General features: G+C 44.8%; 1 protein-coding gene across 3 annotated transcripts in view; it reads left to right on the forward strand.

The window, feature by feature from the left end:
• The window catches only part of FAM107B (family with sequence similarity 107 member B), a 204,726-nt gene extending 181,829 nt beyond the window's left edge, over nucleotides 1-22,897 (forward strand). For 2 of the 3 annotated variants that reach the window (XM_046679180.1, XM_046679182.1), the window contains 3 exons: nucleotides 11,659-11,842; nucleotides 19,058-19,208; nucleotides 20,164-22,897. In XM_046679180.1, coding sequence (XP_046535136.1) covers nucleotides 11,659-11,842; nucleotides 19,058-19,208; nucleotides 20,164-20,280 — 452 coding nt within the window. In that variant the 3' untranslated portion in view covers nucleotides 20,281-22,897. Of the gene's footprint in view, nucleotides 1-10,034; nucleotides 10,174-11,658; nucleotides 11,843-19,057; nucleotides 19,209-20,163 lie in introns of those variants that run through there. The other variant, XM_046679181.1, reaches the window with a different exon arrangement.
• The last annotated feature ends 859 nt before the right edge of the window (nucleotides 22,898-23,756 follow it).

A 23,756-nucleotide genomic window follows, 5' to 3' on the forward strand; every position in this document is an offset into this window, starting at 1 on the left:
CGTCACTCAGGCCTCCTCTCTTCCAAAGGGACACACGTCTGTCCTTGAAGGGAGACAACAGGGAGACACGTGAAAAATTAACTCGTAACTGTCAAACTCATGGGGGAAGGGGTCATCCAGTAAAACTGTCCACAGTGGTCCAGACGAGAGGGAGATGGCTCTGGAGGAGTGGCCATGGGGAGGTTCCTGGAGGGGTGAGCTTTGTGCTGGGGCGCTGCAAGGTGCCTGGACTTGTCATCCGTCTTGAGGAGGGAATTCTACCTGGGAGGAAATCAAGAAGAGAAATTGCCACTGGCCCCTCCTCTAGGATGAGACAGGAGTGCGCACGAGTTTGGGATGTACTGGTTTGCCAGAGTAGAGAGTTTGTGCTGGAGAGGAGGAAGCAGACCTCTGAAAAGGTGGCTGAAGACTAGATTGTGGAGAGCCTTGAGAGCGGGGCCCAGAAGTTTACTATTTTATCCTGATGTGGCAGTGATGCTCGGCCTGGCGGTTCTTGATCTGGTTAAATAGTGTATCGGATTTCCTGAGAATGCAGCTGGATTATGGGAAGAGTGACCAGGAGGGATGGAAGCCAGTGAAGAGCCGAGCCATTTGCACGATTCTAAGAATGAGGGCTGAGAGTGTGAACTAGGATTATAGCAGCGACAGTAGGCGATGGTTTCAGACATTTATGAAAAAGAAACATTGATTGATTATATCTCAAGGCCAGGCGTGGGACATTGTCAAAGATAACATAGGTTTGAAAGCTGGGCGATGGCATCTTTGAGAAAAATAAAGTTAGGGAGGGCAACACGGGGTTATTTCTGACAGCGAGAGAGAATGGTGCATGTGGTGTCTTCTCTGTTGCTATTGAGAAACCATAACTTGAACTTAAATTAGCCTGGGGTGATTTCCACTAAAATATAAGGGGTCTGCCCTGTCCTGTGTAGTGTTCTCTCCCTGGTCTGGCCCATAGGGAGCACTAAGTAAATGAGCCAGCGGGGTTGAGCTCAGCTTTAAACTTGTTGCTCTGGAAGGGGAGTATCCAGTCGGCAGTTGGAAGTTTTGACCTGGAGCTTGAGAAGCAGGGAACGGTCCTCACAGGCACTTTAGAAACCGCTCACATAGTGGAAGGGCCAAGAGCGTGTGGGGTCTCCAAAGGCAGTACGGAAGAGTACAGGGCTAGGGACTGCTTCTGGAGAACTCTTGGTGCTGAGAGATTGGTAGGCAGGAGGATGCTTAGGCAGATGGATGGGGCGAGACCCAGGAGAGGGTTGTGCAGGGGACTGGCTTTGAAATCGAGGAGATGGCCAGTGGCTTTGGGTTCCAGGGAGAGGTCGAGGAGAATCCCTGAGAAGCCGAGAGCCCAGGAGCCCTGAGGAAACCCCTGGACGTGGTCTCTTATGCAAATAGGAACATACTGCGCAGGCAGCGAATGTCGCTGCAGGGAATTTCTTTTCTGTTAGTGATCCAGTGGTGGGCTTTTTGTCGTTGGATGCCTTACAGAGCACAATCCTTGTGGACGGACCTGAGGGCCAGAGCTCAGGACCCTTTATCTGAAAGGACATCTGCCTGACCCCGTGGCTGCAGCCCCGTTGACAGCAGCTGGTAGAGGGGCTATTTGCTAAGGCCCTTCTCAGGCTGAAACGTCTCTAGCTGAGGACCCGGACCCAGCCATTTTCTAGGCAATAGGCCCACATGCATTTGTTTCATTGAGAAACTGTGTTGTGCTTTCGGCTTCAGCTAGCACCGAGGAGTCTGGGGCATGCAGGGCGGGAAGCCTGGCAGGCTCCAACACACCGTGGTCTGGACTGAATTCCCACAGCTGTGCTGCGTGTCACCATCCTCCGTGGGATGCCCAACACCTGGTGGTCCTCTCTCCTTTCTTTCGGATGGCTGCTGCTGTTGGCCAAGGCTGAGAAGTGCCTCTCCCTCCCTGTCTCACTGCTCACAGCATTAGGGTGGTACTGCCAGCCACGAGGGAACTCTGGAATCTACGCTGGAGGCAGAGGGAGGGAGTGCACAGAATCAGTGTCTTCCGAGGGAGGGGCTCTGTAGAATTAGTGTCTTATCTGAAGTTCTAGGACTCCTGTGAGTCTCTGAGTGAAAAAATCGCCAAGGCCCCGCTGCCTGCCAGGACAGGGGAATGTCATCATTGGCTCAGGGCCCTGCGAGGATTTTACTCACCTCTTACACCATTTCCACTTCCTCCCCCAACCCAGCCAACTTAGTGAACTTTTATTTCTTTTATGTTAGTTTTGTTCTACCCAGAGACTTCGCTTTTCTCACGACCCCCCAGTGTGTTTTGTTTTTGTTTTCATTTTCCCTTTCTATTTTGTTTTGACGCTTTTCCAAGTTAGCCTGAATACGCAACTTGCTAGCAAAACTGGATTATTCAAGAACTGCCTTTGCTTTTTTTTTTTTTTTTTTAACTTTTACTTGGCTTTAAGCATGATATCATTGGGCAATATTGAAACTCCTCTTTTGAACAAAGCATTGGACTTTGGGGAGCTGGAAGGCACCTTCGGTTGCAGGATTGATTTTCTGGTTTCCATGGAAAGCAACCCACATTTTGATTTGTTGCCTGTCAGCGTCGCTTTCTTCTGCTCAGGCCTCAGCAGCATCTTGGGCAAGCAGCTTCGGCAGAAGTGCTCTCAAGTCCTGCTCCAGTCATTTGCTTCCTGGATATCCCTTGTATGTGTTTAAGTTTTTGTTAGATGTGAATGCAAATGCTTAATGGTGTAGAAACTCGACTTTAACCATGAAAGAGCAGTAAACACTACAGATGGTACCCATCTAGTGAAATGCAAAAGGGTAAAATACTGCAGTGTTTTTGAACACATTTTTATTATCTGTTCTTTACTCATTGCTTATCTGCTTGCCCCTTTTCCACAGGGTATGATTGAACATTATGCAAAACACACCTCTAAAAAGATCTTGCCTATTTTCTGCTTTGCCTTTTTGTAGAGTTGTTGGCTACCAATGGGTTGTTAGTTCCGATCCCCCGGGGAACGTGGGAGGTTAAGTCAGTTGTGAACATTAAGCAGATTTATTTGATGTTTGAAGAGTTAAACTCTTTATATAGGGCTAACCTAGGGGGTGTTATGTTCTTGCAGATCCCTCATATTTACATAATTGCCCTATGCTCAGAATAGTTATTTACAACAGATGACTGAGAAATCAGAGCGAAATGGCTATCAGTGGTGCAGATAAGAAGACCGAAGCGGAGACTGGAGAATGATCAGTATTCTCAAGGCATTGGCAGTCTCTGGCTGCAAGCTCCTTTTGCCTATTGGGAATTTTCTTTCTTCTCTCCACTTTCTCCCTCCCTGTCCCTCTCTGTTACTCGTCTAAGTCCAAATTGGAAAAATGAGAAGAGGTCAAGACTGGGTTCATCCATTAAATTTTGTCTAAACTAGCATACTCGTAGTGTATGGTCATCCATTTTCACTTTGATAGGCATTGATTAATGGCCAGTTAGATTAAGGAATTAATTTGTTAGAACTATTTAAGTGTCCACTTTATTGAGCCATGTGGGCAGGTACTGTGTATGGTGAATGCTTTCAGTAAGTTTTCTGTAATGCTTGGAGCCACTCTGCAGGGGTAGGTCTGTGAGCTCTGATTTACTGTTGAGGAAATCAGGACTTGGGTTAAGTCATTAGTACAAAATCACATAACTGGTCAGTTACAGCACCAGGATTCTAATCCGGGAGGGGTGGTCTTCAGGCCTGGTGCCCTGTGCCGTTATACCGTATTACTTCTCATGGGCTGGACAAGGTTTCAAACAGATGAAATAACAAAATTGTAATAAGACAGCAGCAACCAAATGATCTCTAGATAGTAATTTTAATAGCTATTTAATATTTAATGTGGTATGCATTTCTCATTTACTCTTCATAACAACTCCATGAGATAATCTACTGTTCTTTCTTTTGAGGAAGATTAGCCTTGAGCTAACATCTGCTGCCAGTCCTCCTCTTTTTGCTGAGGGTAGCTGGCTCTGAGCTAACGTCTGTGCCCATCTTCCTTTATTTTCTCTGGGACACCTGCCACAAGACGGCTTGATAAGTGGTGTGTTAGGTCTGCACCCAGGATCCCAGCTGGTGAACCCCGGGCCAGTGAAGCAGAGCTGCTGTGCCACCGGGCCGTCCCCGATTTTTTTTTTTAAACTGGTGGAGAAACTTTGCCCAATGTCACCCTTACAGTAAATCAGAAAACTGGAATTTAGACCCAGTTAGCATGATTCTGAGCCCATGTTCCTGAAGCTGTCCGAACCCCTTTTGGAGACTACAGTCATGTATCACATAATGATGTTTCGGTCAATGACAGACCGTGTATACGACAGTGGTCCCATGAGATTAGTACCGTGTAGCCTAGGTGTGCAGTAGGCTGTACCATCTAGGTTTGTGTGAGTACACTATATGATGTTTGCACAACGATGAAATCGTCTAACCGTGCATTTCTCAGAACATATCCCTGTCGTTATTGAAATATGTCTGTATAGGGAATGAAAACTACTCATAGGGCCATCATGAGGATTAAATGATGGGGAGACACACAATGACTGCAAAATGGCTTCCTTTCATGGGTGTCTCCAGTGCTTTCGGTGTGTACTTTTACTAGTGATGCTGAGGGTCAGGGTGAGGCATCCCGGCTCTTCTGGTTGTCAGGATGGAAAGGGACACCCAGTTATTTGTGGAGCCATCGCCACCTACTGGTTGGTCCCCACTCACTCCGACCAGCTCATCTTTGATATTGGCATGTGTTGTCTTCCCGAGGTTTCTTGCCTCCTTTCTCATTTTCTAAATATAAAATACGTGCCTTTTTTGTAAAAATACATTTTTTGGGGGTGAAAAAGCTGATGAGAAAACGAGTTTGGTATTTTCCCAAGAGCGTCACTGTTTGGCCTCTGTACAGGAGCGTATTGGCGGCCAACTTATTGAGTTCAGAGTTCCACCCGCAGTGGGGCTGGGCAGAGTTGAAAAAGTCACGTGTCTGTGCTTGCACAGATTGTTCTGGTCGGGCATCCTTTGTAAGCCTCAGTTTAGATTTGTGGCCATCAAGGTCCTCTGGGCACTTGTCTGATGCCTTCGGGTACCAGATGGTGTCACTGTCTCCTAGTCCAAGCCTGAATTTTTAGGTCTGCCTCAGATCAGGCAAGTCAGGAGTTTGTCAGCAAAACCCTTTGCTGTTTTGGAGAAATTCCTGTCTTAACTCACTCTGCCCTCTCTTACCCTTTTTCCTCACAGCCAGCCGCCCTTCTGGGACCCTTGGGTGCTGAGGGAGATAGCCCTGGATCCAGGGAGAGTTCTTGCCTTTTCTGGCTGACCCAGCCTGCAATCTTAAGACTTGGATGTTTTTGCATATTGCCGGAGGATTGTTAGAATCTCTCAGAGCCAGCCTGGGAAACAAAGTCTCTTGAAGAATGCCTTGGAATTACTCTTAACTTCCCAAAAAGGAGTTGTGCAGTCCAGAAGTTTAATGCTTGAGCTTTGATTGATTATAGGACACTCGTAAACTGTATACGTTGCCATGTTTCAGTGATTGTTTTAAAAAGGACTCAATGGTTAGTACTCCTAGGAAGAATTAGATTTTAAATATTTAGGTAAACATGCAATTTAGCATAATCTCTAGATTGTGGTTTTTAAATCTCAAAGGATTAGGTTTTAAATGTTATCTTTCTGATGTAGAAATATGCACATGAACTACTGGAGCCAAAACAGGATGATGGGGAAACTCAGATGTACCAAATGTTTGTTTTTGTTTTGTTAGTCCAGTTGTGAAATTCTTCTGTGGGAATGGTGGTTCACCTCTGAAAGCAGTCAACAAAAATTGCCCGGGATGGGCATAGAGCTGGGCCCAGAATGAACCTTTGAAAGGGAAAAAAATGAAAAGCAGCGACTCAGAATTTACCTAGAAGGATGGGATGTCCTTATCCTTTGGGATAGTGGAATTGAGTCATGACTTCCATTTGTTGATTTGCAGAAATTAAAGGCAGAATTCTCATCAGGTGGTGTTTTTTGGTACATTCTGTTGTATCTGTCTAAAACACAATTCTGCATTATTCACCTGCTTAAAATCGTTCAGCAAGTCCCCTCCCCCTCAGAACAGCATCAAAGCTCCTCGCCACCACACACGTCTGTCCTCTTGCTACATCCTGCACACCAGCTGGAGCCGTTCAGAATTCCGTGTAGTGCCTCAAAGGTACGATAGACGTATTAACACTTTCCAGAAGGTTCTTAATGTTTGTCGCATACCAGTGAGAAGGTCTCTGGGTCATTTGGTTGAACTCTGACGTTTCTGAAGAAACCAAGGCCTACGGAGGTGGAGTTTTGTGTATAAGGTGTCCGAGACCTCTGAATAAAATCTGGAATGGTGTTGGCTAATAATAGCTTCCATTTATTGAGTTCTTAGAGACATGCCAGGTTACACACACAACTCAGATCCACATTTCAACCAGTTCTTACAACAACACTCCTTTCAGCAGATCAGAGGACTGAGAGTCAGGGAAGGTCAGCTTTGTCCGGGGTCGCGGGCCAGGTTTATGTCTCCTGGACTGAGCTGACACTGGTTTTCCTTTGTTGACTTGATAATTAAAAAAAAAAAAATTTATGGATTGCTTATTCGACCGGGGGAGTGAATATGACAAGAATGCCTTCATGTTTATTTCTGGAAGAATGTTTCTTGTCCTAATAATAATATCCCCTTACAATAATATGCACTTACAAAATCCGGACGTTTTTATCTCGGCTTTCCTGTCTGGCTCCTGGAGTACGTGATGCTGGGGAGGAAACTCTAGCCCCTAACTCCACGCTCTTCACCTGGTTGCTATGGACGCTGAACAGCTCAGGGGCGCCCTCTGGTGGTGGTTAGCCCGCGAGTGTGACTTCATTTAAGAACTATTTGTTGACCCAGTTCGAGGAGTCTGAGGAATATGAGCATAAACCCGAGGTGGTCTCCGCCGTGAAGAGATGCTCAGATTTATGTCCATGTTGCTGTAACACAAGGTGGGGATTGGTGAGCTAGGACAGGGGACCAAAGGAAATGCGTAGTTCTTTACAGGTCAGAGAGTCTAATTGCAGCCGGGGAGTTGGGGAAAGCTGCGTGAAGATGTGGCGTTTCTCTGGCTCTGAAGGGATGCATGGGGTTTGGCTTTGTGGTGACCCAGGGATGGGTGGGAAGAGGATCAGCATCTCTGCTGGAGGGAACCGTGCCAGCAAAGGCCTGCTGGGGAGGAAGGCGAGAGGAAGTGTGGAAACATGGGGAGCCGTAAGTGTTCATTCCCGTGTAAGCGGAGGATAGCATCTGTGCAATGGAAGAGTTCCCTTAGGATCAGAGTGGCATTTCCCAGCCTTGGTGGCAATGAGGATGACGGTTGGCAGAGGGAAGAAAGCTGAACAAGAAGGTCATCTGGATGATTATTGCCATGTGTTGGTCATGGCTCCAGGGTGGAAAGTCACTGAGAAGTGGCCGGAAGCAGATCGCAGGTCCTTCCCCAGCCGCCACCACTGCCGTGAGTGCTCAGAGTCTCACAGAGGTTGCCCCTGGCCAGTTCACCCTCTCCTTACGAAATGCCCTCTTCCAGACCCCAGTGTGGTCGACTGCAGGAGGGGCCACAGGGCTCAGCTCCTTCAGCCTGGTCCACAGGCCGGCTTACGGTCCACACACTTGGCTCATGCTGGGGGGCTTCCATGGCCCCTTTCCCAACTCCAGTTGGGAGGAAGGGCAGACCAGTGAGAAAGAAGAAGGAAAACATTTGAGTCTTCATTTCCAGCAGAACTCCTCCAGCCCCTCCCTGCCCACCTGCTCCCGTATCTGCCTCTCTCCACTAGAGACAAGCTGAGACCCATGCACTGCACTGGGCCTGTAGGAGAAGAAATCTGAAAAAAGCCAAGCTTGAACTTGTTTCCCAGACTCAGAACTGCAGCCTTTTCATTCTGCACGCTGAAAGCTCACCCTGCCTCTTACGCCGGCACTGACCTCCAGGAAAGGCCGGGCTGGGCATCTTGTGTTGGCTCTTGTTGTGGGCATAGTGGGAATGGACGGGCAGAGGGAAGGGCTGGTGGGAGGAGGGCAGGCAAAGGGAGAGACCATGGAGGTCGGATCAGTAACACAAAGGAAAGAGCCACCCACGGTCTGGGCACTGACGGCCTTTGCCTTCTTGAGTCACCACTTAGATATCTAGCTGATGTCTCAAACTCAACATGTCTCAAACGGAAGTCCCGATCTTATCTCCTGTCCTGCTCTACTCACACTAAACTCTTAGTTGCTCAGGCCAGAAACCTTAGAGCCATCCTTGATTCCTCCTATCCAGTCCTTCAGGAGATCCCAGAGCTTTACCTTCTAAATGTGTCCTGATCCATCTGCCCTCCCACCTCTGCGTCACCCAGCCTGGTCTACACCATCTCTCACAGGTACTACTGTAATAGCTGCCTCCTCAAGTCTTTCTTTGTCTGCTTCAGTCTGTTCCAAACTCAGTAGCTAGAGCGATCTTTTGAAAACATGAGTCAAATCTTGCCACTTCTCTGCTCAAAAGAATCCTTACGATGGCCTTCGAGTTCTCACACCTCCTGCCCGCCCCTCCCCTGTGTGTCCTCACTGTCACTCACTCCCCTCCGGCCACACCGGCTCCTTGCCTATTCCTCAGACCCATCGGGCAGACTCCTGCCTTAGGGCTTTGCATGAGCCTTTCTTTCTTCTCCCACATGTCCACAGGGCTCCCCTCCCGACTGTAATCTCACCCGGAGGAGGCGGTCGCCTGTTTGGTTTGGTGTCATGGAGATTGTTCATGGTTTAGGGCAGAGGAACATCCTTTTATGGAAGCATATAGGCCTTCTTGTCTACTGATTAACTAGAGTGAAACTGCTATCGGCTTTTAAAGACAATTGGGGCCACGTAAAAATGTGCATGGTACATTTCAGGTTTCAGCCAAGGGGCACATTTCTCCGTGGGGCAACAGTCAGGCTGGCTGCGATGGGTTCACTGACTTTCCATGTGCAAGGTTTGTAATTCTCCCTTCAGGGCAGGTAGCAAGGCGTTCTTACTTACAAGATCAATGCAGTAGTGTGTAAGGCATGTTTGGTGTAATTTGTTATCCTATATATATTATCGTTTCGTAATTCTGAGCCTTAATTATGCACTTATACCTAAAATATATAAACATATGATGCCGCTACAATTTTTCTATTTTAGTGGATTTATTTATTCTTTGGATTTTCACTCTCCTTATTTTCACATTAATTTTCAGAAGATTTTGCTATAAAAAAGTTAAGTATCATAATTTGATTGATAGAACATAGGTGTTGAGATCAGAGGACATTATTTTCGTTTGAACTGTATGCTACTATCCATATTAGCACGGGAGAATTGTTTAATTTTTGTTTCTCCATCTTGCTGTCTGTAAAGTGAAGGTGCTAGTTCTTCTGTTTGCAGGGTTGTGGCTGGGACCAGGTGTGATCATAGACCCGCACGTGCCATGTCTGAAGCACTGGCTCATTGTTGGCCGCCAGTTAGAATAGCATTTCCTGTTGGACGCCTTAGAGTACAACAGTGTTTTGGATCCATTTAGGGATTCAGGAAAACATCATTGATGGCTTTGAAACCGAAACTCCTGCTTGTAGCTGACAGTTAGCCACTGGACCTGGCTTTTTAAAAAATTGTGGTTGAAGACACTTCTTTATGCTTTTGCAGTATCTGTCCCCTCGCACCCATTCCAGAGTCCATGGGAGGACACCCTGTGTTCTTTGCTCCCTTCGCCCTAGCCCCCGTTCACTTAGGTGTTTGCTGTTGATTGATTTCTTGGGCAGAAACCAAGATGGAGCTTGTCTTCCCTCTGGGGGCTTGTTCATGGAAGAACTCTCCACTTGTTCTGTTTAGTCCAGATTTGATTTAGTTCAACGTTTTTTTCGGCTTCTGCTATGTGCCAGGCACTTTGCCAGACCTGGGGATTTAAAACTAGAAAAGAAGTGGTTCTAGTTCTTGCAGAGGATAGACGGAAACCATGATTACCTTTTATTAGGATGCATTTTATGAGGGCAGTATGTCTGCAGCGCTGCTGGGGTGCCGAGGGCATGAGAGGCGGGGAAGGTGGCCGTCCTGGGTGTGAGCCCGTTTGGATGGGGAACCTGCCTCCCACCCTTGCCCTGTTCTCCGATCACCATTCCAGCTGGTGCCATAGAGCTGGTCAGAGAATCGGTAAGTGCACACTCTGGACTTTCTAGGGAAGACCCATGTCAGACGCTCTGCTCTTGTCAGGCACTGCATCTGACTTTTGGTTTGGAAAATAAAGTCGCCATACAGGGACAGGGAAGCATAAAACGGCGTCTTAGTTATCTTGAAGCATTGGCCAGGTTTGTGGGGGGACAGCGGATCAGGGATGAGGTCAGCACCAAGAGATGTGCCTTGGGGTCTCTAGCAGTTGGATGCCTGCCACATGGACCCGCGGAGGACTTCCAGCCTGTTGCTCAGCCAGCTTTCTTCCTCCCAGCTCTCGCCCCTCATGAGTTTTTTCTTCTATCTCATTAAATATAACATATGTGCATGGACCACTCACTGTGTGTTGCACGCGGGGGGGCCCCCGATAGCTACAGGGGTGTAGGGAAGGAGACGTACGCGGCTCTTCAGCAGCTTCTCTTATTGGGGAGGACACACTCAGTTGAATTATAGAATGAACAACTACAACTGAACATGGGGGAAGGGACCCTAGAGGGATTGTCATCTGCCCCCTTCACTTTGCTGATCTGGAGTCCAAGCCCAGCAAGGCTTTATGGCCCTGCCCAGGCGTTACAGCAAGTTGTTCTTCTCCCGTACTCCAGTGACCACCCCTCCTCCAGAAAAACAGAAGAGCCTGCAGAGACAGGCTCTTGCTCCTCCCTCCCTCCCTCCCTCCCTCCCTCCCTTGCCTCTGGCACTTCCTCTTAGGTGCTGTGCTGCTGCTGGGGTTAGAGCAGCTGGGGCTGGGCAGAGGACATCCTTGTCCTCAGTCACACGTGCTCTGGAGAGCCAGTAACAAACCAGTAAACCGTGCAGCACCGATAAAGCAGGGAAGTGTCGGGGGTGGGATTGCGGGTTGAAGCAGGGTGGCCAGGAGGTCAGGCCTCTGAGCAGGTGACAGTTGAGGAGAGACCTGAGAGGATGTGAACAGGATGAAGCCCCAGGGCTCTCGTGTAAGGGGTGAGGGGACCAGGAGTGGTAACATGGCAGGATAAGGAGCATGGCTCCGTGCTCTAGACACTTCTCATCACTGATGCAGGGCCAGGGGTCTGCACATTTCTGGTGTGTATTAACTTGGCGAGGCTGAAGGAAGCGATAAAGGCCCTGGGTCTGGTGCCCAGGTGCTCACTGTGGGTGAAGTGGGTCTTTAGACCAACCTGGCAGTGGGGGGAAGCGTGCCATGTGACCCAAAACTCAAGGTGTGACTGGTGGTGACCAGAGTCAGGTTGTGGGGCTCCTCTGCTTTTGTCCCAGGTGACACAGAACAAGGCGGACATTCGTCTCTCTCCTCTCCTCCCCCAGGGGCTTTCACAAAGCTTCCGAAGAGTGTCCAGTGAGGGGGGGAAGTGGACTGAGAAGGATGGCACGTGTTTACGTGCCGTACCTCCACGGCCACGTGTGCCTCCGCCACCATGCACGACACCTGAGCAGAAAAGAGCACAAAGGAGCCTTGGCTTTCTCTTTCAGACAACCCGTTTGAGGACACCAACCTGAAGGACGCCTATCTCATTCCGAGAAGCATCATGGCTGAGCCAGACTACATAGAAGATGACAATCCTGAACTAATTAGGCCTCAGAAACTAGTCAATCCTGTCAAAATGTCCCGGAACCATCAAGATCTTCACAGAGAGCTGCTCATGAATCAAAAAAGGTAGGATGGTTGCTTGAACAGAGTTTTCCTTAGCGGACTTTGAAGGGAACCAGATTTAATTTTAATGACATTTGCAAAGGTTTCGTGGGGTTTTTCAGTTCGTGGCCGTCTGCAGGGCTTCCCTGCTCCTCCCGGCATTCCTGAGCCTGGGCGTCCCCCCAGAGAAGTGCCGGCTGCAGGTGCAGCTGCCACCATCAGGGTTGTGCAGAGTTCTGCGGCCTGAGCGCCCTCCGAAATGGTTGCATATTTAAAATGTGGATGGAAGGGGCTGCATTAAGGATAAAAGGGAGTGTCCTAAGTAGAAGAAAAATATGTTATTTCTCAGATTTGTAAAAATCCTAAATTTTACCCCTACATGGCAGAAGTGTGGGAATCAGATGTAAATATCGCCTGCCTTAGCATTCGTGAGTGGCAGAAGTCTCTAGAACCACATCAGACTTAGCAATCCATCAGCAGCCTCTTTCTGGTGTTTTTGTTTGTTTTAAGTAACATTTTAAACTATTACTGTCATCATTTTTATTATTAATTTTTTGGAGAGGAGCGAAACATTTACTCTTCCATCTTCTTTGTAAACCGTTTGTTAGCTCCATCTGGGCTGTGAAAATTTTTGGATGTTGGGCTGATGTACTCTGCTTTGTAAGTTATTCTGGGCAGGGTTAGTAAACATGGGTGAGCGGAGGAGACACAGGTACTGTATTTATTAAGATATGAAGTTACTTTAAGAATTATTAAGCTTCCTTGAGAACTATTTTCATGTCTTCCAAATGAAGCTGTTGATCTGAATTGTGGGCCTATAGATTACTCACCCACTCTTTGCTAAGCCCTGGTGAAAAGGTGGCTACGATTGAACCGAAAGGTACGCAGACCAAGTTAAGTGCTAGGGTACTCTTAGAGGAAGGGCTAATTAAAAAAAATTCTTGAAAGGGGATGAGGGGGCGTTTTTGTTGCATTTCTCCTTCCTGAGTACACACCTGCCAGAAATGTTGCCTGTCCTGGGAATTCTCTATAAATACATCCTCCCTCTAGACTGGGAATGTGGCTTATTCCCTTTTTACCCTGTCACACCAGTGCGCTTTTGGGTTAATGCTGATGAAATCGAAGGCAAGTTTGATTCTTTTTGAATGGATGTTTAGCTTCTACCTGTCTTTATCAGATAAAAGGAAAAAAAATATGGATTTGGTGTCATCATGCCCAAAGCAGAACACGACTGTGTAAATTCCTAGTAAGGCCACAGAATTTTGAGGCTGTCCTGCCCTGGGAAACCTGTCTGCGTTTTGGTGGAAAGATCGAAAGTTGAATGTATGCCAAAAGAGAGTTGCTAAATGGTTTTCTAAACTAGGTGGTATTCTGATTGTTTTCACATCTTGGACCTCAGTTCCCTTATCTGTTAAATGGGAGTAAGGGGCTTAGTTAATCTCTAAGAAACATTCTTGCTCAAACTGTTTATTTTTTTTTCTGTTATATCTATGAAAAGGCTCCAAGTCAGAATAGAGGCAAAAGTAAAACCAAAATTGGCAGAAGAACTGTTCTCTGAATTAGAGGCTACAAATTATTCTGCAAAAATTTCTATTAGTGGCCTGGGTTCCAGCTCTGGGAAATATATGGGTTCGTGCACTGAATAAGTTTCCGTATTTCCTAGAATAGGCACATTCTGTGAAGATGGACCTCGCTCTGTCTGACCTGCTCTTGCCCATGCTTTCTTTTCCTTGTTTACACAGCTGACTTTCTAGCCAGGCCCAGCTCAGCTAGTTTTGGAGAATGCTGCTGTGCCCTCAAGTACCACAGTGTAGAGAGGACGTGGGGTTGAGGTCAGAGAGAAATGGTATGAATCCTGACTCGCCACTGAACTTGACCTTTTTATGATCTTGGACAAGCTCCCCCTTCGTGTTCTGTTTCTTCATCTATAAAGTAGGAGATAAAAGTCTCTTTCTTATAAAATGGAATTAAATAATAGCATGTATAAATACCTATTAAAATACCTGGCATACAATAAGTACTCGATTAGTCCCATCCATCTTCCACTTCCTTCCTATGTAGCATCATCTGGAAATTCCTGTTGCTTTTTCCTCTTTTTCTTTGAAAGGTTCTGGTCTGGCTGTACAAGTACCTTTTAAAAAAAAGAAAGAAGAGAAAAGGCAAGTTTCAAAATTAAATGAGTATATCTCATCCTGTGTCTTCAGGTTTTTCAAGGTAAAATCTTAGTTGGGTCAAGTCCTCTTATTAGAAATATGACCTTTTAGAGTGAAAACTTCTCAGGTAATTTCTTCTCTTTTGACCGTCTTCTATCACATACTTTTAAGAGACTGTAGGCTTTTTATTTCTAAATTTTGGTGCCAAATAATAGGAAGGATCACATCGATAATATGTAGTTAAAGATAATCGTTCTTAACTAGTGGTTTGTACCATAATGAAAGTCTGCCTACTTTTCTACAATTTATCAAGGGCCTGCCCGTATTTTATCTTATCCAGACCCTTTCCATTAACTCAATATGTGTTATCTTGGAGTTGCCCTAATTTGGCATGTGAATAAGAGACAACTCAGAATAACAGGCTAAGGAATCTTCTCAGGATCACACAATAGTTTTCTGGAATAAAGAAGGGTAGAAATAAACAGAATTAAAGGCAGTTTATAGAAATAAATCAGATATAGTAATAATATAAGAAGAAGGGGGTAGGGAAATTGGAGGGAGACAGAAATGAGATCAACACAAAACCAGCTGTCCATGGAGCCTTGGACCTTTGCTCTGCCTAGCCACAGATTTGGCTCAAAGCCCTGTGGCAGTTAGTTCAAAGGGTTCTTCCTAGTTACTTTTTAGAGATTAGAAGATAAAGCCCAGTCACTGTTTAGGAGAACAAACACTGATAGGTATTCTAATGTTGAAACCTACACTCTTGCAAGGTTATAATTCTGCTCCTCTATTTGCCATCTTTTGGACCCAACTAACTTTCAGGTTAAAAGTCTTTAAATTTCAATTGGGTCAGTTTCCCACTAGGTCTGATTATTAAGACCCTTTGTCAGGTTCTCAGGTTCTTTAGATGTTCCCAATGGCATAAAAAGGCAGATTTCAAGAGGCATTATTTTTTGTAGTTGAAAGATCAGTGTTCGAGAGGTCTTAAAAAAAATTCTCATATAATTTAGAGATGCTGTCTTCTCTACAAAGAGTACTTTTTTGGGCAAATATAGACTACCCAACTACTTAAGCACATTCCTAAATTTGGTTCTTTGGCTTGTACATATCGGTCAAAGGTCTAGTTTCCTGTGTTTTTAGTTGATTTTCATTTCGCATGCTTTGCTAGACAAATAAATCCTCAATAAATACTTGTTGCTGTACGACACGGGAAAAAATAGGGGAAGTTGTGATCAGAGTATTTGCATTTGAATCCATGCAGATAGATATCGCTCAGCCAGAAATGTGGATGAGGCAGGCCAAACCAGAAGGTTTCAAGATTAAAATCAAGGGCTTGAACTCCAAATGCAGCTCTCGCCCGCCACCCTAAGAAAATAATTAGGCCAGGAGATGTTCTGTTTGGGTCTGAGCCAGTCCTGGCCTCCTGCTCAGTGCTGTCCCAGGTGAGGAGGCAAGTTCACGTTTGTAGGTTCAAGTGCACCTGGAGTGGAGGTGGGGCAAGTATGGACGCTCCCAGTCTGCCCCTGACCTTATTCAGTTGTTTATGTGAAACCTGAAACGTACCATTGAAAGTTGTCTATACATTTCATCACTGGTAGTGAAAGTATATACATTGCTGCATGCTTTTTGGAGGGGAGTTTGGCAATGTATATCAAGTATAAAATGTACACATGCTTAGCCAACAATTCTACTTCCATGAATCTAGCCAACAGAAATACTTGTATAACAGTGCAAATATAAACGTACAAGGAAGTTCATTGCCTCCTTGCTTTAATAGGGTACAGCTGGAAACAGCCTGTTTGTCAGGATGGGAGTGGCAAAATTATGACACTTCTGTTGTGCAGATATTAAAAAGAATGTGGAAGAGCTCTGTTGGTAAAGGTGTAGGAAGCATGGAGGAGCATAAATGATTAGTTATCTCTGGGTGCAGCGAGGGGAAGAGTCCACGGGGGCAGGGCCTCTAACTTGTACAATTTTCGGGACCACCACTCACATAGAATACAGCGTAAGTTTTAGGTGCTCCCAAGATTTGTTTAACGAGGAGAATTTAGGAGTACGTTCACTTTTTACTTTACATTTATGTATATGTTCCCTAACCTATTTTTTTGCAACATGTACTTACTAATTTTAAAAATTGGCTTGGCCCACTGTAATCGTCACAGGAAGCAGGCTTGGGAATAACTGGTCTTGAATGGTACAAAGCCACCAGTCCTAAAAGGATGGAAATTCCTTGTTAATTGTGTATATGTCAGAATTGATTCAAGAGAATCAGCTGTTCTCGTGCAAAGAATGATATTATAGTTTTTATGAAATTTGGAGAAGCTCGTTTCTGTCTGTCTACGCTGTCTGTGCAGTTGGATCCATTTTTGGACTCAGCCATATGGGCGAGTACTTAACTTTTCCATTCAGCAAGGAAAGTGAAGTGATCCGCTGAGATAAAATATTAACTAAATTTGGATGACTTCTCGACTGTTCGAAGTGCAGAACATTTATCATATAAGCACCATTTTCCTGAGCTTTCTTTTGCTAAATATTTTATCTGACTGCCACCATTGTGTAAAATCTTTGAACAGAAAATGAATACTGTGTATTAGTTAAACCCATTCATACATTGCAATAGAATGTCAGCTTGCTGTGTCATACATCAAAGCTTATTTCCACAGCTTTTGCATAATCCAGAAGAATTTAATAACAGTTGCGGTTAATTTTGCCAGTGATATATAGGGAAAGAAAAATGTTTGAAATTTAAATTATGCAGAGAGCTAAATTCTTAATCCTAAAATTTAATCCCTTAATTCTGTAGTATCATACTGAGGCTTTTTTAATAGTCATGAAACGGATGGGTCTTTACTCAGATTATTTACAAACAAATTTTCCTGTGCTCTTGACACATTTATTGTGAGCGAAGTACCATAAGCAGTTTTTATTACATTAATTAAAAATTTAATTTCCAGAATAATTCATCTATACCTCTATTCCCCTCATGCGATCTTCATAACTGTGAAACTGTAATTAAATCACAATGATAACCTGTCTCTTTGGTTTCACTGGAAATTTAATTTAACATTTTTCAATATTATATGAATTTATGAATTTAATACTTTTAAATTTTTTAATATATGATTTTAATATATTTTTCCTCCTTCTTTATTGCCAGAAGTTCTGCTAATGCATATTGGGAATGTGAAGACATATGCTATTTTGACTATGAATCCTTTGTCTTTATTGACATACTGATCTTTACTTTGTAAACAGCTACTTTGAAAAGCTTATTGTGATTTAAAAAAATAGGTAGGTAGGAGAGATGCCATAGTATTTTTTAAAATGATAATTAGATAAATGAGGAGTGTGAAATTGAGGTTTCATTTACAGATGTGATAGTGTGAACCTGAAAGAGATGGAGAGGAGTGTGTCGTTGAATTTCTTACAACCAGAGCACACATTCTGGAAATTATTTGATTGAACAGCTACTCAAATGACTCCCAGGTACTTAGTCCCCTCGGGTGATTGACGCAGCTTAGGGAACAGCCACAGAGGTAGACGCTCCTCATCTGCAGACTCGCAGTCAGCAGCAGCAAGAGCAGAAGGTAGGGGGCAGGTGCACAGGCCCGTCTCAGGCCGGGGGGATTCAGCAGTGTTCATTTCCGCAGCCCAGAAAAGCCCGTGTTACTATTCGGTCAAGTGTGTGTGTGGACGTGTGCGTGTGAGTGTGAAAATGCCCACCATTACCTATATCCTGTGCTGCCTGGAATCGATAGTGTTTTTCCTGTGCTGTGAGTTGTTTCCTTTTTATTTTAAATGCTGTTAGTAACTGTTAGCGTCAAGTTGAAATTACTTAAGAGCTAACGTGAAGAGAAGGAAGACAGTCCAGAGGAGGTGGACGGGCTCAGTCAGCATCTTGGGAAGCCTGGACTGGAGAAATCCTAAGGAAATGGCAGAGAAATAGACAAGGAGAGTCGTAGCTAACAGTTAACACAGACATCCCGCCTGAGGAGATCCTGAATGTCCTTACCCTGACCTGCATCCCACCTTTCTGAGGGGAGGGCTCCTAGGGAGTGGCCTCAGTTTTGGGTTTGGTTCTCCCCGATTGAAGAGACGGCAGCCCTAATTTACCCCTCAGAAATGTGGCGCTTCCCCTGAAGCCTGGCTCCCGTGCGTGGTTGTTAGTAAACGACACACGTGACGTGGCACCCTGCAGGGAGCACTGGACTGGGAGTCGGGGGTCAGAGTTCTCCGCGGTCGTGCCCCCCAGTAATGAGGAAAGCTTAGAGCTGCCTTTAGATGTACAAGAACCCTCTTCCCAATCTGAAAAATTCGGAAGAGGTTTTCAGGGCCATTTTCTCTTTAAATTTCTGTGCTAGCCTGTCTCTAGGCTACATTTAGTGCGTGAAATCGGCGGCTAGAACTTGGGAAGCTTCCCCTGAAACTCCAGGAGGGGGCATTTCATGTTCTAGCCATCTCCATCTCCATCATGGGTGCTCGTTGCATCCATCAAATGAGTGTGCTGTTCCCCACTCCATCCTACTCTCACTAACCTCCTTTGCATGGCCTGATGCCTGGCGCACAGTAGGTGCACAATACATTTTTATTGAATGAATGGATTTCCTTTGCTTACATTTGGAAGATGCTCTGGCCCTTGCTTTATGCTTGTGAATTTCTGAGACCACCGGTGTTGATTAGTAACAGGTAGTTGGCCTCAAAATCATGCTAATTTGGGGGCCGGCCCAGTGGTGCAGCGGTTAAGTTCGCACATTCCCCTTCTTGGCGGCCTGGGCTTTGCCGGTTCAGATCGCAGGTGCGGACATGGCACTGCTTGGCAAAAGCCATGCTGTGGTAGGCGTCCCATGCATAAAGTAGAGGAAGATGGACATGGATGTTAGCTCAGGGCCAGTCTTCCTCAGCAAAGACAGGAGGATTGGCAGCAGATGTTAGCTCAGGGCTAATCTTTCTCAAAAAACAAAAAAAAAATCATGCTCATTCAGTAGACCCCTTTTCTGAGGCTGATGCCTTCCATTAAATTTCTCTGCATGAAAGCTTGGTCCGCTAGATTAAAATCGTTTATTTTTCTCAATGCTTTTTTTTGCAGGGGTCTTGCCCCTCAGAATAAGCCAGAACTGCAGAAAGTGATGGAAAAGAGAAAACGAGATCAAGTGATAAAGCAGAAGGAGGAAGCAGCACAGAAGAAGAAATCTGACTTTGAAATCGAACTATTAAAACGGCAGCAGAAGTTGGAGCAGGTGAGGGTGAAAGTTGTCTTTTTTTTTTAATGGAGAAATACTTGACATACAACCTTGAGTCAGTTTAAGTGTACAGCATATTGATCTGATGCCATCATATTACAGTGTGATCACCACTGTCGCGTTAGCGGACGCCTCTAACGCCATCACGTTATTATCATTTCTTCTAGCGTTGGAAACAATTACGATCTAGTCCCTTAGCAAGTTTAATGTTCAGAGTACAATTTTTTAGGCTTTAATCATGGTACCGTGTATTAGGTCTCCAGGATTTACTTATCTACAGTGGCAGTTATGTTCCCTGAAATAACGTCTCCCAATTCCCCCAGCCCCCAGCCCTTGGTAACCACCGTTTTACGCTCTGCTTTTACAATTTCGATTTTTTTAGATTCCACATATAAGAGAGATCATACAGTATTGGTCTTTCTTTGACTTACTTCAAAAATAGCCCTTTTTGGTCCTGAGAAATATGGATGTTGGAAAGAGCAGAATTCACCAGACACGTCAGGTGTCAGTGTTGATACCATGACAGGAAAATAGGAGACAAAATGTCAGCAAATAGGCTAAAATACCTTCAGGGTAAAGACAGGGATTCTGTCGAGGGCCTGGAAGAGATTCAGGGGCCAGAGCCCAAACCAGGGGCTGTCACGGATTTCACGGCAGAGGGTTGGGAAACTCAGCTTCACTGAGACAGACTACAGGGCGACGTGTTATCTGAGCGTCTTGTGTTCTTAGCCTTGATTTTTAGGTTCTCATCCTCTCCTGACATTGCTTGTGGTAACAGCCAATGGGCTGCTGCTCCTGCACAGAATTACTGCAGGACCATATGCATCCATATGTATATATATTTAAAGTGGAGACCGGGAGAGACTTTCTCCCCTTGGGAGATGAAGTCGCCAGGGACTTTGAAAAGCCGCTCAGTTTGTGAATCACTTTCCTGTTTCTGAATCCCATCTAGCTGGAACTCGAGAATCAGAAATTGCAAGAAGAGCAGGAAAATGCGCCAGAGTTTGTGAAGGTCAAAGGGAATCTCAGGAGAACAGGCCAGGAAGTGGCCCAAGCCCAGGAGTCGTAGGCCCGGGCCGCAGAGACGCGCCCGGCCCGTCGCGCTCGGAAGCGGGCTGCAGGCGTCTGCTCAACACTTCCTCTCAGGGCCGGAGCCCCTGGGGAGAGTCCCAGCCAGCAGAGAATTGTTACCTTCAGAAGGATTTGGTTTGGTTTTCCTACAATCTCGGTGGATAAACTACCTGTGACAGTTGCAGTTCTGTTCGCCAAACGAAGGACCTTGACCAGCACTTGAGTTAGGCTAATGGACCTGTGTTCACAGACCTAATCAAAAGAAGCATCAGCGACAGAGGAGGAGGACACTGGAATAAATTCTTGAGAGTTGCACTACTTGGTTTTTCTTCCGGTCCAAGTTTAGTGGGGCACAGAGCCTTTTTTCTTTGAAAACCTAAAGAAAATGTGTTTCCTTGTTCCTTTAGTTATCTATTGGATTGCACAGAAATGTGTTTGATTTGTTACACCCAATGTTTGTAAATTCCATTTTGAGAACCCAACATTTTCTTGGTCAATTTCAATACTTTCACCCACGTTACAGTTAACGCCGGAGAATGTTCGTGTGGATGTTGAGCACAGCTACTACCTTTGTTGGCACTAAGACTCAGAAATGGGGTGAGAAGGTTTAAAAATACGTAAACAAAAATACGTCAACATCCATCTTGATCTTATTTTAATTTCTTTCGGTTCTGTGATATTAGTAGGCTCCACAGTGACATTCCAGTTCAGAGAAAGCACATCATATAAATCCATTTATTGCTTTGATAACTATTAGGGTTTTTGTTTTGTTTTGCTTTTTAATTTCTTGCTGAGCTGGCCCTTTTAAATGAAATAATCTCCCAGTCATTTGGAGAATAAAAACTAGTCCATATAACCCAACTTCAGTGTCAAAAGTAAAGCGCCCACATCTTTTGATTTCTTTTGAGAGCTGTTTGAGGAAAGCTCCCATTGGGAACTGGGCAAGGAGTTTTTCGGGTATTTTAATGTGAAACAAATGTGGTTTGGTCTAAGGAGGCCTTGTTGGAAGATTTACAGCTTTTGTACATTTTGAATATTATTAGAATCCAAGTTTTGAAAGTTTCTGATTAATGATCCCCCATTTCTTTGCCTTGTTTTTCTTGTGAAGAAAGACTGGTCCACCACTCTCTTAGTGATGATGATGCTGTTGATAACAAGGACGTTGATGACTACTGTTCTGCATCTCTCAGGAAAAATTGAGGTGAAGGGAGAGGCTGCTTGGTTTCTGCACTCTAGCTAGCATGCTCCTCCAAGTGATGTCCGAGTTAAGAATAGTAGCAAAATTCTTACACAAAATCCATTTCATACAGCTGGTCTGGGCAGAGGTACATTCTACTTGGGGTCATCTGGAAGAATTTGTGTGGATTCAGTATGTTCTCCATGGAGATGGTACAGCCAGTAATTTCTACATTGAAGATCTTCTTATACTTCCTTTAAAGGCTCATAGAAAGCTAGATCCCAAGCTTTTGAATCCTTAATAAACATAGTAGAAATTAGCTTTCTATGGGAATGCTTTAGTTTTCAGAGTTGATGATTAGGCTCATACTCAGTCCTCATGTGAACAAGATACGAATAAATGCAATGAGAATATACTGCTAGTTAGGGAACATGTTGATTACACCTGAAATGGATTATTTCTCTCATCAGCAAGTATTATTTGAATAAAATATGAGATGTTTAAGGTAAAGTGTTGCTCTATCATAGTTTGCTTTCGAAGGATGGAATGGTAACTATTTTTTTCCATCGTTCTTCCTTTTGAGAGAAAAAAGTACATTAACTCGTCATCTTCAAAGTACATTTCTGATTGCACATTGACTAGAGTTCTTTCTTCGTGTATATGGACTAACAATGTGATTTGTAAAGTGAAGATTCAGGACCAGCTCCTAGCCTTTCATCTAACTGGGTGTTAGATCTTTATAGATCCTGTGTTCTGGAAGCAATTCTGCCACTTGATAAAATTCCCAAGGGCCCCAGCAGGCCCCTTTCGAAGGACCAATCCTGTTCCTAGAACTTACCAAGAATTCCTTCTTCACTGGGAAAAAGAAAATCACAAAAGTGTTTCCCTCCCAGTCTCACTCACAAATCTGCAAAATTTTGTGTAGTTAGTATGCAAGGTCTACTTGTAAATAGCGCAGGCTGATGTCTTATGACGAAAAGTGGACTGTCCAGGGAGGGGAGCTCTCAGAAGTTGTCACATCAGGTCGGCTCACTAGCTTGATTACATAAGCATCAGTCTCCCACCTACTGTACAGTCCAAACCCCTAGGACTCATAAATATCCAAGCAGTTTCGTGCTTTGAGCCACTTTTTGACAAAAATGGCTCCATTTTTCCACTCTATGGTTTTCTTAAAATAGTCGAGTGTTTTATAGTCTCGTAGTAAGGCACTGTTGCTTTCTAAGCTATAACAGTTGACTCTATTCTTCTACTCCGAAAAATCTTGACTTGTTTGAGTGTATATAATATATATAAAGGGAGCCTTAATGGGTTTGTTTTCATAATTTAATATTTTTTGTATTTGCTCTTGTATAATTGTTTTTAATGAAAGTCTTACAGAATCGAGGGTGGAATTCTTAGAACCAAAGTTATTCTTAATAAAAATCAATACTTGCTTGGACCACGCCGCCGAGTGTGTCTGATCTGTGGAGGATGGATGGCAGAGCTGACGGTGGGGGGCCGTGTGCAGTTGGAGGGTCAGAAGGCGGTTCTAGAGTCTCCCTTTGGTGACTGTCCTCTTGCACAGCCTCCCCCTCAAATAAATTATGTCCTCTTGCCTTGTGTCACTCAAGGCTGACTATTCATTAGGTCAAACAAATTCATGCTAAGAGGTTATGCTACACTTTGCGTAGGATATGTGGTATTTTAGCAGCAGTTGTCAGTCCTTCCGATCAAAGTCTTCTGAATTTGGGGAGCCTGCTAGGACAGTGGGAGATGTATTCTGGGAAAGGCCATTTCTTGGTGCTTTTGAGCTAGTACACATGGCATGTCTGAAGCATGACCATGAAATTCTTTTGCTTATTCAGCTGAATTCAAGTCATCTTTGAGTTAGTTTGGCAAGGTATATGCATGATTGCATTATACTATTGGTTAAAATAGTTGGGAAGTTCAAGTCTACTTAGAGTTATGCCTTTATTTTCCAACCCCAAATTACTACTCGGCTCGATCACCCAACCCCTAGTGTCTTTGGACTCTTAATCACATCTACTCAGGGCAGTGAAGACTTGCTGCGTCCAAGTTAAACCATGAGTTCTGAAGGCCAGTGCAGAAGGTGGGTTCCCAAAAGGATTTGAGTGGTAACTGCATCCTTGGAATAACCGGGCAGTTACCAAGGTGACAGTTTTGAGGCTGTCAATCCATGTCATTGGTCCACTATCTGTTTGTTTCTTACAGGAGTAGTAACAGATTGGAAAGAAGACAGAGGGCAATTCAACGGGTTTGGTAAGATTTAAAATGTTATAGTGCAGCTACAAGAGGTA

The sequence above is a fragment of the Equus quagga genome, chromosome 12, assembly GCF_021613505.1.
Source record: "Equus quagga isolate Etosha38 chromosome 12, UCLA_HA_Equagga_1.0, whole genome shotgun sequence".
Taxonomy (NCBI): Eukaryota; Metazoa; Chordata; class Mammalia; order Perissodactyla; family Equidae; genus Equus; species Equus quagga.